The sequence below is a fragment of the Chionomys nivalis genome, chromosome 10 (genome assembly GCF_950005125.1).
Source record: "Chionomys nivalis chromosome 10, mChiNiv1.1, whole genome shotgun sequence".
Taxonomy (NCBI): domain Eukaryota; kingdom Metazoa; phylum Chordata; class Mammalia; order Rodentia; family Cricetidae; genus Chionomys; species Chionomys nivalis.
The window spans coordinates 41,108,593-41,124,436 of record NC_080095.1 but is presented as its reverse complement, the minus strand read 5'-3'; the positions used below and the strand labels follow the sequence as shown (position 1 = coordinate 41,124,436).

General features: G+C 40.8%; 1 protein-coding gene across 9 annotated transcripts in view; it reads right to left on the bottom strand.

The window, feature by feature from the left end:
- The window catches only part of Numb (NUMB endocytic adaptor protein), a 129,418-nt gene that overhangs the window by 14,859 nt on the left and 98,715 nt on the right, over window positions 1-15,844 (bottom strand). For 7 of the 9 annotated variants that reach the window (XM_057782221.1, XM_057782225.1, XM_057782224.1 and 4 more), the window contains one exon: window positions 12,239-12,271. The exons of the other annotated variants lie outside the window; for them this stretch is intronic. In XM_057782221.1, the coding sequence (XP_057638204.1) occupies window positions 12,239-12,271 (33 nt within the window). The remainder of the gene's footprint in view (window positions 1-12,238; window positions 12,272-15,844) is intronic. 9 annotated transcript variants of the gene reach the window in all.

Below are 15,844 nucleotides of genomic sequence, written 5' to 3'. Positions count from 1 at the left end.
GAGGCAGAGGCAGGCGGATCTCTGTGAGTTCGAGGCCAACCTAGTCTACAAGTTCCAGGATAGACAACAAAGTGGCACAGAGAAACCCTGTCTTGAAAAACAAACAAAAAAACCAAAACAAACAAACAAAACAGTACGTAGTCCAAGACATCAAGGTAAATGGTACAAAAGTCTGGCACTCTGAAAATATTTTAGTATAGGTTGAAAGTAGGCTAGGCAAGAAGCAATGGTAGACAATCAGGAGGGAAGGCCGCATCATGCAAGACCTCTATGCCTTCTAGGGAACTGGATCTTAATTCTGTGGGCAATGAAAGCTACTAAAAAAAAATAAACACAATGAAGTCGATTTCCATTTCTATTCTTATGTATCAACCTGACTATGTGTGTGCATGTGTGCAGTCAAGAGAATAACTTGCAGGAGTCAGTTCTTCCCTTTTATGATGTGGCCCTGGAGAGGGAACTCGGGTCACCAGGCTTGGCAGCAAGGGCCCTTACACACCGAGCCATCTCACTGGTGTTAGGTTTGCATTTTCCTTTTTTTTTTTTTTTTGGATTTTTGAGACAGGGTTTCTCCGTAGCTTTTAGTTACTGTCCTGGAACTAGCTCTTCTAGACCAGGCTGGCCTCGAACTCACAGAGATCCACCTGCCTCTGCCTCCCGAGTGCTGGGATTACAGGAGTGCGCCACCACCACCCGGCTTAGGTTTGCATTTTCTAAAAATGAATTCTTATGTTTAATTATGCCTGTGTCTGTGCCTGTGAGTGCAGTATCTGTGGATGTCAGAAGGTGGTGTTGTATCCTGGAGTTGCAGTTATAGGTAGGTATGAGCTGCCTTTTGTAGCTACTGAGCAGTAAACTTGGTTCCTCTGGAAGAACAGCAAAAGCTCTTAACTGCTGAGTCATGTCTTCAGTCCCTAGATTTGCATTTTGAAACAAGACTTTGCAGCAGTGTACATGAGGTCAGAAAGAGATCAACAAACAAGATTCCAGGTGGGGGGAAAATCAGGGTTGAGCTATCTTGGCTAAGATAGAAAGGGAGTTTTACAGAGTATAGGGGAGAGGATGGGTTCCTATCTTGTGTCGGAGTGAAAGGTAACTCTGGCTAAGATAGATAAAATGCAAAATCCATTTTAGAGGAGATTTTTAGGAAGTCTGGGGTGTCTGTCAAGCATCTAACTAGGTGGGGATCAGCAGACAACTGAATAAACAGAAACGAGGCTAAAAAGAGATTTTTTTTGGGGGGGGGCAAGGTTTCTCTACACAGTCTTAGCTGTCCTCTGACACAGATCCTCCTGTCTCTGCTTCCCAAGTGCTTGGATTTAAGGAGTATGCTACCACACTTGGCAAAAGATAATTTCTTTTTTTTCTTTTTTTTCTTTTTTTTTTTGGTTTTTCGAGACAGGGTTTCTCTGTGGCTTTGGAGCCTGTCCTGGAACTAGCTCTGTAGACCAGGCTGGTCTCGAACTCACAGAGATCCGCCTGCCTCTGCCTCCCAAGTGCTGGGATTAAAGGCGTGCGCCACCATCGCCCGGCCAAAAGATAATTTCTTAAAATAAGTTTGCTAGCTGGGCGGTGGTTGTTGTTATGAGAGGAGCGGGCTGCATCCCACCACCCAAGAGGAGCGCAGGCGCTTTGTTCTGTCTGGCCCAGCTAGCTTAGCCCCTGAAATAATTACATGGAAATTGTATTCATTTAAATACTGCCTGGCCCATTATATCTAGCCTCTTCTTGGCTAATTCTTACATATTCGTTTAACCCATCTCCATTAATGTATATTACCACTTGACTGTGGCTTACCGGAATGAGTCTAACCAGCGTCTGTCTCGGAGAGGAGAGCCATGGTGTCTGCCACACTGCCTTCTTCCTCCCAGCATTCTGTTCTGTCTACTCCGCCCACCTAATTTTCTGTCCTATCAAAAGGCAGTCTCTTTATTTAACCAATGAAAGTAACACATAGACAGAAGACCCTCCTACATCAGGTGTTAATGCATGCCTTTAATCAAAGTGTGACTTTCAGGCCAGCCTGGTCTATAAGAACTGGTTCCAGGACAAGCCCCAAAGCTACAGAGAATCCCTGCCTCGAAAAACCAAACCAAACAAACAAAAAAACAAACAAAACAAAACAAAAACCCAAAAAGGGTTTGCTGTGGGATAATGCTCAACGCTGATGGGCCAGCAGCCAGGCAGGGGGTAACGAGACTAGGAGAATTCTGGGAAGAGGAAAGGCAGAGAGAGTCAGTCACCAACCAGACACAGAGGAAGCAAGATGAAAATGCTGTACTGAGAAAAGGCACCAAGTCACATGGCTAAACATAGACAAGAATCATGGGTTAATTTAAATTATAAGAGCTAGTTAATAATAAGCCTGAGCTAATAGGCCAAACAGTTTATAATTAATACATGCCTCTGTGTATTCTTTGGGACTGATTGGCTGTGGGACCAGGTGGGACAGAAACTTCTGTCTACAAAAGTCATTTTATTTTATGTACATGGGTATTTTATCTGTGTGTGCATCTGTCCACCAGGAGAGGGCACTGGATCCCATGGGACAACAGTTACAGATGAAAGTGAGCTGTGATGTGGGTGTTGGAAATTGAACTCAGGATGTCTGGAAACACAGCCAGTGTTCTTAACTGCTGAGCTCTCTCTCCATCACCAAGAGATAATTAAAAGATTTATTTACTGTGAATAGAGTATTCTGCTGCAGGCCAAAAGAGGGCACCACATCTTATCATCGGTGGTTGTGAGCCACCATGTGATTGCTGGGAATTGAACTCAGGACCTCTGGAAGAGCAGCCAGTCCTCTTAACCACTGAGTCATCTCTTCAGCCCCAAGAGATAATCCTCTTTTTTTTTTTTTTTTTTTTGTTTTGTTTTTCGAGACAGAGTTTTTCTGTATTATAGCTCTAGCTGTCCTAGAACTAGCTCTTGTACACCAGTTGGCCTCGAACTCACAGAGATCCACCAGCCTCTGCCTCCTGAGTGCTGGGATTAAAGGCATGCGCCACCACTGCCTGGGTGAGGTAATTCTTAAGATAGAATTCTAAACTGGGAGACAATAGAAAACAATGAAAGGAATATAGCCAGTGGGACAGCACAATGCACGAGGACTATCATTAGACCTGAAGGAGCAGGGCTTAAAAGTAATGGACAGCTGTGTCAGAAGAGATAAAACGATCAAGTAAGCCGAGATAGATCTTAGAAGATAGATCTACTGAGAGCCAGGCAGTGGTGGCGCACACCTTTAATCCCAGCACTCAGGAGGCAGGCAGGCGGATCTCTGTGAGTTCGAGACCAGCCTGGTCTACAAGAGCTAGTTCTAGGACAGGCTCCAAAGCTACAGAGAAACCCTGTCTCAAGAAAATAGCAAAGAAAAGAAAAAAGAAGAGCCCACCAGATTGTGTAATAAAGACACAGCAGAGTAACAGAGTCATGATAGCACATTTATGTGTTACTATGGCTAGGCTGTAGCCATCTGGTTGCTTGATCAAACACTAATCTAAAAGTTGCTGTGGCTAGGCATGCCTGCAATCCCAGTACTCAGGAGGCTAAGGAGAGATCATCATGTGCTTGAGCCAGATGGATACCACGATGAATTCCAGGCCAGCTGGTGTACAAGAAATGTCTATCTTTTTTTTTTTTTTTTAATCTTTCTTGAGATAGGATTTATGCAACAGCCCCTGGAACTCACTGGAAGATCGGGCTGGCCTCAAATTCAGAGATCTGCCTGATTGTGTCTCTGAGTGCTGGTATTAAAAGCATGCACCGACAGGCCTGGCCGAAGACTTTATCTTAAAAGAACAAACAAGGGCAAGAGAGATGGCTTAGTGGTTAAGAGCACTTGATTTTTCAGAACTGAAATTCAGATCCTGTCCCTCAGGTCAAGTGGCTCACAGCCACCTGTAACTCCAGTTTCAGCAAACCCAGGACACAACACCCTTTTCTGGCCTCAGAGGGCACACAACAAACAAACATACAAACAAACAAGCAGTGACTGACTTTAGGTAAAGGAGATTATCTTTTAACATTTGGGTAAGTTCTGTTCAACCAGATGAGAAAGAAAATGTCTACCTTGAGTCTGTAACACAGGAATGTTGTTTGAGTTTCCAGCCTGCTATCCTCAAACTTCAGACATGCCACATGCATAAACTCATGAGCCAGCTCCTAAAATAATCTATCACATGTCCATGCATGTGTCCAAAAGTACATATGCACCCACATTCACCTATCAAAGTGGGCTTCCCTGGAGGACCCGACTGATAGTGAAGTGGAAGTTAGACGAGCTGAGAAATATATAAACAGTAAGAAGAGTCTATGAATACTAAACATACTCTTTAAAACGCTTAATTAGCTGAGCGTGGTGGCGCACTCTTTGATCCCAGCACTTGAGAGGCAGATGCAGGCAAATCTCCATGAGTTCAGGCCAGCCTGGTCAGTATCTCTGTCTCAAACCAACAACAGGTTTCACTCTAAGGTTAGCTGGTGCTGGATGCTTGTAATCTCAGCACTAAGAAGTTAAGGCAGGAGGCACATACAGCAAGACTAGGTTAAAAAAAAGCATTTCCAGGGCTGGAGACCATGGCTCAGAGGTTAAGAACGCTGACTGCTCTTCCAGAGGTCCTGAGTTCAATTCCCAGCAACCACATGGTGGCTCACAACCATCTACAATAAGATCTGGCAGCCTCTTCTGGCCTGCAGGCATACATGGAGGCAGAACACTGTGTACATAATAAATAAGATCTTAAAAAAAAAAGCATTTCCATAAAAAGGAGAGTTACATACATGGCAAAGAGGCAGGCAGAGGACCAAAGAACATCTAGAAGACTGTGAAAACCTTGCATGCATTTGCAAGTTACTCTAGAAACATAAAACAAGCCTGAATCCAGTGCTATTATTCACAAGCTAAGCAGGAGACAGAACTTCTGTTTCTTCATATGTAACATGTGTGTGTTAAAAGGATCAGAGATTGTACACAGTAACTAGAATTTTATAAAGGTAAACAGGGAATATAGTAGCCATTTAACATTATATTACTGCATCCTAGAGAGGACTGTAGATGGGAGGAGACAAGTCTCACTCTCAGTTTCAATCTGAGGATTCCTGGAGGCAGGATCACCCATTTTTGGTCTGAGGCAGAGGCAAAAATCAGTGGCTGGGGGGGCTGGAGAGATGGCTCAGTGGTTAAGAGCATTGCCTGCTCTTCCAAAGGTCCTGAGTTCAATTCCCAGCAACCACATGGTGGCTCACAACCATCTGTAAAGAGGTCTGGTGCCCTCTTCTGGCCTTCAGGCATACACACAGACAGAATAGTGTATACATAATAAATAAATAAATAAATAAATAAATAAATAAATAAATAAATATTTAAAAAAAAATCAGTGGCTGGCTGCATTGTGACCTTTAGGCCTCTGGGGTTTTATTATTCATGCTACATGATACTGCTAATTTTTTTTTAAAGTTGTGCTTTCAGCTTTGCTAAGTGAAGGACATTAATTCTTCCCTTTTTATGTTCAAAGAATTTGCTGAAGATTTGCTGTGGGGAATAGAGAAGGCAGCCAACCAATGACATAAAAGGCTGCTAAATGGTACAGAAAGTCCTTAGTATGTTCACTTGCAGATTTATCACTCATCATGTTATACTGCTATATAAACTGCAGTCTTCAGCATTTGCAGCAACAGGTAGGTTAAGGCTAGTCAACTGAAGGACTGGGAAAAATAAGTCATTTTAGAATTGGTTTCTTTGTTAGATTCTTTACAATATTCGGAAATGTTCTGAAATTTATTCTTGGCTCAATTTTATGGTTATAGAAACATTTATTTTTCATTTATGCCTTCATAAAAAATTTTATTTTATAAAAATGGATTGTATTGCATATAATCTAATAGACTCTGGGAGAGGCATAGTATACAACTGTGTGCCTAGTAGTGAACCCATCAGGATACAATGGATAGTGCCAAACCCATGGTCACAGAAACAGCCCTTATGGGACACAAAACAAGACAGAGTTGTGATTATGGGAAAGAGATCTGTAAAGGAAGAAGTGGGGCAGGGTGGTGGTGGCGCACGCCATTAATCCCAGCACTTGGGAGGCAGAGGCAGGCGGATCTCTGTGAGTTCGAGACCAGCCTGGTCTACAAGAGCTAGTTCCAGGACAGGCTCCAAAACCACACAGAAACCCTGTCTCGAAAAACCAAAAAAAAAAAAAAAAAAAAAAGGAAGAAGTGGGGATGGAGGTTGAAATAAGGGAGGCTGGGGAAAGAGTAACCAGAATGCATTATATACATGTATGAAGTTGCCAAAGAACAAAATGACAAAAATGTATTGATTAAAAAAAAAAAAAGCTAATTCAGAAGAAACATGAAATGTAGGATTTACTTGTGGTGGAAATACCCTCTCCAAAAGGTGCACACCTTAGACACTAATAAAACCGAGGTGGTGATAATGTGTGTGAGAAATTATGGATGAGGTCGTTACTGTTGTTACAACACTCTGGTTTGGTCATCACTTCAAGGTTACAGATGGAATTCCTACTGGCTAATGCTGATGCCAAGAAGAGTTTCACATTAAAGATTACTGTTTTTCAAAGAAAGAAAATGAACCTAACATAGACAGAATTTCAGTAACTTAGAATTTAGTGACATCTGGACAGAGGATCAAGCCGACCTGTGACTAGTGGAAAGCTTCAAGTTGCCACTTTCTAAATACCCACCCTGGGATTAAGAAATTAGTATCTACTTTAAATTTCTTTTATTATGAGTAAATCTTTTAAATTTTAATTTCTTTCTCTCTCTCTAATTTTGAGACAAGGTTTTTCTATACAGTCTAGGCCGGCCTCAAACTCTTCCTTACTCTAAACCCACACCTCTAGGAGCTAGGCTCCGGCAGTGAGTCACTGACAGACGACGAAAGCTACTACAATAAGAGAACCACACAGTTTTTAGTCTTTGTCAGTCTGCTTTGGAGACAGGGTCTTGCTACCCTTGAACTCTCTATGTAGCAACTGGCCTTGAACTTGTGATTCTCCTGTCTTAACCTCCTGCCACAGGAGTGTGCCACTATGTATGCCTGGTGATTGGTATGCCAGGACTGACCTTGTGCATGCTAGTCAAGCACTGTGTCAACTGAGCTACATCCCTATCCCTTCAGAGTGATTAAGCAGAAATAACTTCTTAAAATAAATTGAAAACCAATGAACTAACAGGCTGGTGACAGTCTTCGTAGATTAGAGGAGCCTCACACTGTTTCCTTTTGACATATAGATGCTAAGCGAGGCTGGAAGAAACGAGATACATTTATAGGAATGAGTGTTTAAATCAGAGATCGGCACTTTCTCTGGGAAGGGTCAACTAGCAAATACTTTGGGCACTACCAGTCATATAATCTGCATGGCAACCTCTCAACTGTCATCGTAGCACAAAAGAAGTCACAGACAACATGCGAACAAATGGGCATGGTCTTCTTCCAATAAAACTTGCTTTTCAAAGACAAATAGAGTGGGCTATGCTCTGAAGATTTTTCTAGAATGTAGTAGTCATTTCTTTTGAAAGATTCATTATTCTGCACCTCCCATATTTATACCTTATCCAATATTTTAGACTGACTCACATCTTAGGTTCTGTCTATGATTCCCAGGATCACTAATGAGGTAAGAATACACACTACCATAAGAAAAACTGATAGCAGAGACAAGATGGTTTGGGTAGCATATGACAGCTAAGAATGAAAAGACTAAACAGTCATTCTCCCAGAAGTCACAGTAAGGAAATGTCATGCAGGCCAGCACAGCTATGACAGTCCTGGAAGCAGCACTCACACTCACAGATAACTCAGTCACCAGTAATAATGACACATTAGCCAAGTAATCATGAAGCAGTATGCCTTGAAAAAAATAAAGAGCAGGGCGGTGGTGGCGCACACCTTTGATCCCAGCACCCAGGAGGCAGAGGCAGGGGGATCTCTGTGAGTTTGAGGCCAGCCTGATCTACAAAGTGAGTTCCAGGACAGGCTCCAAAGCTACACAAAGAAACTATGTCTACAAAACTAAACTAAATAAAAATAAATAAATAAGAAAGGAAGGAAGGGAGGGAGGGAGGGAGGGAGGGAGGGAGGGAGGGAGGGAGGGAGAGAACTTTTCTCCCACAGGATCTTGGATTCAGGTGTTGTTTAAAATGTTATTTAAAATTTGAGGAAAAAGGACTGTGTCCATAACTCAGTATTTGAATTTTGGAGAAGAATGACATGCTGAACATCTCCAAAGCAATAAAGGGATGGAAACACAACTTCCCCTTAGATTTGAGGTTGGCTCTATGTGTAATGGTTGCTTCATTAAATTTTTCCATTCTTTTCCAACTTAATTAGTCCAAACTCTCAGCTGAGGTGTTATCTTCAGAAAACCTTCATTATACTTTCTTACACTTAAATTTCCATTCTGTTCTAGCAGCATTTGTTACTATTGAACAATTTCGTGGTATTTCATTAATACTGAGTGATTCTTGTATTATAGATGAGCTTGAGAATATGGATTTCATCTGTCCATCCACTAAACTCAAATACTGTAGAGCAGAAACTAAAGAGCACACAGTCCTCTAGGTCCTCAGAGAGCCTATGTCACAGTGAGGGGACACACAAGTCAGGGGTGTATGCAACGACAAGTGGGACAAACAGGGAACTGTGCATAGACAGTGGGGTGGGCTTTAAGACAGGCGGGAATAAATGCCTCATTCAGATGATGTAAGCTATGGTAAATACAAAGGCCCTGACACAGGAGATTCCTGGTGTCCTTTAAGGAATTAATAAAGAGGGTAGGATGAGATGAGAGGAACAAGAACAGGAGTATCTCTACAATAACCTACAAGGTCCTCATGATTCTTTGGTAAAGACACTCTTCTGTGGTAGGCATTAACCACAAAGCTTCTAAATGCCAGGGCAGAATTAAACAGCAATGGCTCCAGAATCTGTCTTTGATACTATGCTACACAATTTATATGATAGAAATATCAGTATAAAGTTCACAATGCCTGGTATAACACAGCATTGGGTGACATCATCTAGGTAGAGTTGCATGTACAGAGATATCCACAACTAAGAAGTATTTAGATAGAGGTATAAGGAAAGCTAGGAATATATTATTCTCTATACTCCAGATGAAAAATGTTTCAAGGAGAGCCAGACTGTCAAATGCTGATAACAGTCTAGGATGAGGGTGACAGCCTCGCTGCAATGACATCAAAGACTTGAAAGGAGCAGCTTTAGTAGAAAGCCAGAGGCCAAGGCAGTGGTGGTTATTAAACAGGACAACAAAAGATAGGATGGCAGAAATGAAGACACAAGAAGCTTTTCTAAAAATGTGTTTTATTTTTAGGAAAATCCACTGAAGAAAGAAAACTCTTGAGGGAAAAGGGGATTGGAGTAAGAGCTGAAATAATAAGAACCTAACGGAAGTTGGGCATGAAGGGGCATGCTTGTAAATCCCAGCACCCAGGAGGCAGAGGCAAGATGATTATGAGAGGCCAGCTTTCCCTACCTAGAAGTCCTGTTTCAAAACCAAAACCAAGCAAAAGGGAAGGAACGAGCACACATGGGCACAGATGACAGGCGGGCAAGTGGACCTGACACTAAGCCAGAAGCCAGAGCTTCACTCGTTCCAGGCAAGTGCTCTACTAATCAGTACAAGCTTCAGTCCTTCTGGATCAAGTTTATCTGCCCAGTAGGAAGCAAGTAGAAACAAAGAATAGAGTAAGACATTCTGAGGGCTGGAGAGACGGCTCATTAGTTAAGAGCACTGGCTGCTCTCCCAGAGGACCCGGGTTCAATTCCCAGCACCTAAATGGCAGCTCGTAACCGTCTATAATCCAGCTCCAAGTGATTTATACTCTCACACAGACATACATGGAGACAAAACAGTAATGCACATAAAATTAAATAAAAAAATTCTGAAAGGGTTTTGTTGTTGTTTTGAGACAGGGTCTTACTACAATAGCTCTGGCTGTCTTGGAATTTAGTAGAGTGGCCTCAAACTCACAAAGATCCACCTGCCTCTGCCTCCCAAGCACTGGGAAATTCCGAAAGTTTAAGGAGAAAAAAAGAAGTATAAAAGTTATCTAAAACAAGAGAGTAATTGTGCTATGAAAATCAAGACATCTTACTCATCACTGACTAGGGATAGATTGTACATTCTATAACACGTTTTATATACTGGTGCTGACTTGAGCAACACTAAGATGCTATGAATACACAGTATGCATGTGAAGACTGGCTTCTGAAAATTAATAATTTACCATCTTAAATCTAGAAAAAGTCAGTGGCCAAGACTTTGGGTTTTTTTTGTTTTGTTTTTTAACCTCTCACCTTTCCCCCATACAGGGTTTCTTTGTGTAGCCCTAGCTGTCCTGGAACTAGCTCTTGTAGACCAGGCTGGCTTTGAACTCAAAGAGATCCGCCCGCCTCTGCCTCCCGAGTGCTGGGATTAAAGGTGAGAGCCAATTAGGGATGTAGCTCAGTTGATTGAGTGCTTGCCTAACATGGATTATATCCTGGTTTTTGCAACACTAGGCGCAGTGGTACACTCCTGAACCCAGCACTTCCAGAGGCAGAGACAGGAGAATGAGAGGTTCAGGTGATCCTCGGGTAGAAAGCAAGGTCTAGGCCATCCTAAGAAGCATGAGACCTTGTCTCAAAAACCCAAAATAATAGTCCTCTACCACCTCCCCCCTCCCCCCACAGGAGAATGGAAGCCTGGTAACAGGTTTATAAGTCCAGATATTTAGGAGGCTGAGGTCAGAGCATCACTAAATTCAAGGCCAGCAAATTAATGAGATCATGTCTTGAAAGATTAAGTAAAAAAGGGCTGTGGATGTAGTTCATAGTAGAACACTGGCCTAGCATGTGCAACCTCCAGCATCACAAAAGAAAAATAGAAAAACAAAAGTGATGGTGTATAGCATGGTGTTTAAGAGTACAGACCAGGGAGACAGATTATCTAGGTTCAAATCCAAGCTCCTATCACTTACAGGACCTGGGTTTAAGGAGGCTACTTAACCTCTGAAACCTCAGCTGCCTCACTGCATAAAGAATAATAATAATTCACTGTTAAAGATTAAAGTGATTCATAATTTTTTAATATCTTTTTTTTATATTTATTTATTTATTATGTATACAATATTCTGTTTGTGTGTATGCCTGCAGGCCAGAAGAGGGCACCAGACCCCTTTACAGATGGTTGTGAGCCACCATGTGGTTGCTGGGAATTGAACTCAGGACCTTTGGAAGAGCAGGCAACGCTCTTAACCTCTGAGCCATCTCTCCAGCCCTTTAATATCTTATATAAATTTGGCATTGTGACAGTTAGTATTGTCAATTTGGCAGAATCTGAAATCACCCGGGAAAGGAGTCTAAATGAGGGCTTGTCTAGATTAGGTCGGCCTGTGGACTGGTTGTGAGCTACCCAAAGTGGGTACTGGGAACTGGACTCGGGTCCTCTATAAGAGCAGCAATTGCTTTTAACAGCCATCCCTCTAAGCCTTTTTTATTTCGCTCTAGTATTGGAGACAGACACCTGGGCCTTATGCATGCTCATTCTGGGCAAGCACTCCACCGCTGAGGTACACTCCTTGCTCTGGTCCTTCTGAAGATCTGAGCAGTGAACAAGGATCACTAGAGAAGTATGAGAGTACAGCACCCATGCAGCAGATCTTGGCAGACTATTAATTATGACAGCTTTTCCTAGATCAGCAATACAGGTCAAAGATCACAGTAGGATCTTCAAAGTAAGTTTATGTACTTTCATGTATTCCCCTGAAATTTAACTTAGATTTTAAAAAAAGTAATAGTATTGCATGTAAAATTCGGGGTACTTCCAGTTTTTACCTGATTCTAATATTTCTTTCTATTTCTGTCAGTCTTGGGCTCTAACTAAAAGCTACCTGTTAAAAATATAGCTAATACACTAACAAAACAGTTTTGAAAGATCAAATAGAATTTATCTAATAGCAGGTGCTGAAGAGATCATTAAAAAAGGAAACTTACTTGATTCATTTATTGGGTTTCCCTAAAAATGAGATTTAGTATTACAAGAAAAACAGGTTAAAACCATAGACAGCAACTAATTCTTTAATTTTTAGATACAGTCAAATCTATTTCTGTTTGTGGAGAAATCAAGGTTTTATTTTGTTAGCATGTCAGTGCTATACTGGGGTGTAACTCCTTATAGAATAAGCATAATCATGGCATCAAACTTACTTTTCCAAAGAAGCCTTTGAAGAACTTCCTTTCCTGGAGGAACAGGGGGACAAGTCGAGTGCTATTATTGTATAGGCTAATAAATGTCCCGGGGTTTCACATCAATTAAGCACATACAGAAATAGAAGGGAAAGTGGGAGAAGGGGAGGGATGAGGGCTTTAAAGAGTTATCAATACCAGGAGGGAGGGTGACAGGGAAAAGAAAAGGTGCAGGAAGTGCAGGGCAACACGGTATGACCTAAGAATCCCTGCAGAGGGAGGAGTCCAGAGCCTGTATCCATGCAGGGCAACTACTTCATTTAGAAATCTCTATTTTTCCAACAGAGATTATCCAAATTTGGCAGCAGATAAAAAGATTAGGACATACCAGGTGGGCATGATTTTGTATTTAAAATTCATAATAGTAACAAATAGAAGCTTAGTTCTACATACACTTTTCTACTTAAAATCAATGCTAGTCAAATGTGGTGGCATGTGCCTATCTATCATCTAAGCTCTTTAGGAGGCTGAGGCAAGGCTGCCTGAGTCCAGGAATTCAGGATCAGCCTTGACATCATCAGCCTGCCTCTTAAAGAAATAAAAAGTAAAGCTGGGCAGTGGTGGCACAGGCGGATCTCTGTGAGTTTGAGGCTAGCCTGGTCTACAAGAGCTAGTTCCAGGACAGGCTCTAAAGCTACAGAGAAACTCTGTCTCAAAAACCAAAGGGGTAGGGGGGAGAAAAAAAGGAAAAATAAAACAGGAGCCTGTGAAGACGCTCCAGGTTAGCCTGACCTTTGTAGTGAGATTCCAGATTAAAAGCAAACCACCTTAGGCTCTGGAACTGCAAACCTTAACAAAACACAAAAATGGCAACCCATAAAGCTAAATCATGAGCATACCTCAGCAGCTCTTGCCATACCCTTTCTAACTTAGGGAGCTTAGTCCTGGGTGGTCCACATTCATTAGTGTAAGTGTATATATGTGTATGCTTACCGATTCTACAACATACTGAAACAGCAGGATCTATTCCAGTTCAGAATAAATCATTATGAGGGATTGAAGCTAATGCTTATACTGGGGCATAGAAAAAATATTGGAAAATCAAATTATGCTCATGGGCCACAGGGTTTTATTTAACTGTTCTTTTTGAAGCAAAGACGCTTACATTGATGTAATCATACAATACTATCAGGATAAGGAAATCATAACAATCTATGATCCCACCATCAATTTGTTGTTTTGGGTCTTACTATATAGTCTGGTACTCACTTACAGTCTAGGCTGGCCTGAAACTCACAAAGATAGATCTGCCTCTGCCTTCTGAGTGCTGGGAGTAAAGGGATTCACCACCACACCTAGCCCTACCATTTAAGATCCATTTACATAGTTGATTATTAAGGAAATCTGAAGAATGTATGCAAAGTAGATAGGTTCAAACTCCCCAGCCCAGCTCTCTACTCCCTTCCTAGGGCTGAGCTGTACTTTTGTCCTCTACTTTTGTAGTTGCAAAAATGTCTAGTAAAAGACAACATGTGATGCTGAAATTTGAGTCTCCTAGCTTTTGAACTCATTTAAAAACACATTTAGTGTTTTTAAACACTAAAACGATTTCCCCTAAAATTTGAAAGTCACAACAAATATCTCCACAAGATCTAAACAAAGCTGAAAAAATAACCAGCATGTTCCAGGTAGCTGTCACAGCAAGACTAAAATGATTTCTGCTGCCAAGTTTGGTGGACCTCATTTTGTTAGATAATGAGTAACACTCAGCTTTAAAGGACGCAGCCAAAGTTAAGGATTCAACATTCTCGCGCAGGGCAGGGAGGGGACAGGACGCGACAGTTAATATTTAATTCAGCTCCTAGAAAAGCTCTTGTTAAAGATGAGATTTTTTTTCTTTTTCTTATAAAAGATCCCAGATGTTAATAAAAAAAAAGGTGACATGCAAAATGCATAAAAGACAGATAATGGATTGGAGAATATTAACGTTCTTTTAAAAAAAAGATATGATTCTTTTACCTGCTAAAATAAGAACATATATTAAAACAAAGATATCAAATAGTTAATAAAAACCCAACATACTAGGAACTAGTTATATAATGAAACAAATCTAAAATCAAAGGCAGAGAAAGAGAGACATTTAGAAGCAATGGAATGAAATAGCATTCTACAATGAAAGGCATTTTGGATCCCAGTGAAGCAAGGCAAAGTCTGATACAATAATTACAGAGCTCACTGCTAACTGCATTATTTACCACCCTGTAACATAACTAAGCAACAGCCATTTCTGAAATTTATTCTATGCAATCTAAGCTTTGTAGTAATTAGTGAATTATGTCACAAAATAAATGAGTTAAAATAATTGTTATTTCATGTATATGAGGGTAAGAGATGATCTGAGGTACATATTTTAAAAACTATTTTGATACTATTTTCTTCACTGGAGAATGTCAACTTTGCTGATGACCTCTAACACAATTTAAACTAATTCTAAATTACAAGGGACCACTTCGGGAAGGTCCCCATACAACTATACTTTAAATCATTTTCAATTCCCCACAAGGTTAAAACCACTAGAAATAGAACTTTTTGGTTTATAGGCTGTTCACACGACAGGCTTAATGCCTGTTTGCTGTTTAACTGGTGGTATGTGAGCTACATAACTCCTCACATTTTAAAGTTCTGACATTCAGTTTGAACAGACTGCAAAGGTATTTTGTTTCTTTAACCCTCTGCACCTTTATACACCCCTACAACTTGTTTCCACTTATCTAAAAGTCTTTCAGGAAGCTTTATGATCTTTACACTAACACACACTGGCGACACAACATTTGGTACAATGTAAGAATTGGACACAGCAGGCTATAGATCCTAGATGGATATCTGTTAAAAGAATGCTGTCAAGAAATAAAGGTACCTAATATCTCTACTTAGTGAAAATACGAGAAGACAAACAAACAAACAAACAAACAAACAAACAAAAAACCCCCCCAAAACCAAAAAACCACCACGGAGCTATGTGGACTCACAAGACAATACCCTGAAGACTTCCTATTTACTGTAGGTCCTCAGTATAGCACTAGACAGTTTATTTACAGAACAGTGATGTTTTATTGAACATAATAAATAGAAGTTTACCCATTACCCAAAAATCCAGTTTGATTTTTTTTTTTTAACACATTTGCCAATGTAAGTGTATATAACTGTCCTAAGTCTCCTAGATAAGCCAGAGGATGATGCAGGTGTATTCCTTGATTGTTTCATATTACTTTGTTGAGGCACTAATTCACCTAGACCCGTTGGTGAGTGAGCCTCAGAGACCTTTGTCTTCACACTCCCAGCTCAGGGATTACAACCTTGTGAGTTGTAATCACTGTCTGGCCCTGTATAACTACAATTTTTTAAAAGCAAATTTAGGTTCTACTTATGATAAATATAAAACACATTAAATGTTATTCAAATAGTCGTGGACCTCAAACAATAATCTTGTTTTAAAAGTAAAAGGTGAAATAAAACAAAAAAAAATCTACTCAACAAATTAGCTTTAAACTAGATGGTGAGCAGAGTGGAGAGGCTGCACCCACCCATCCTTCCAGTTTGTAGGAAGTAGAGGCCAAGGGGGAAGAG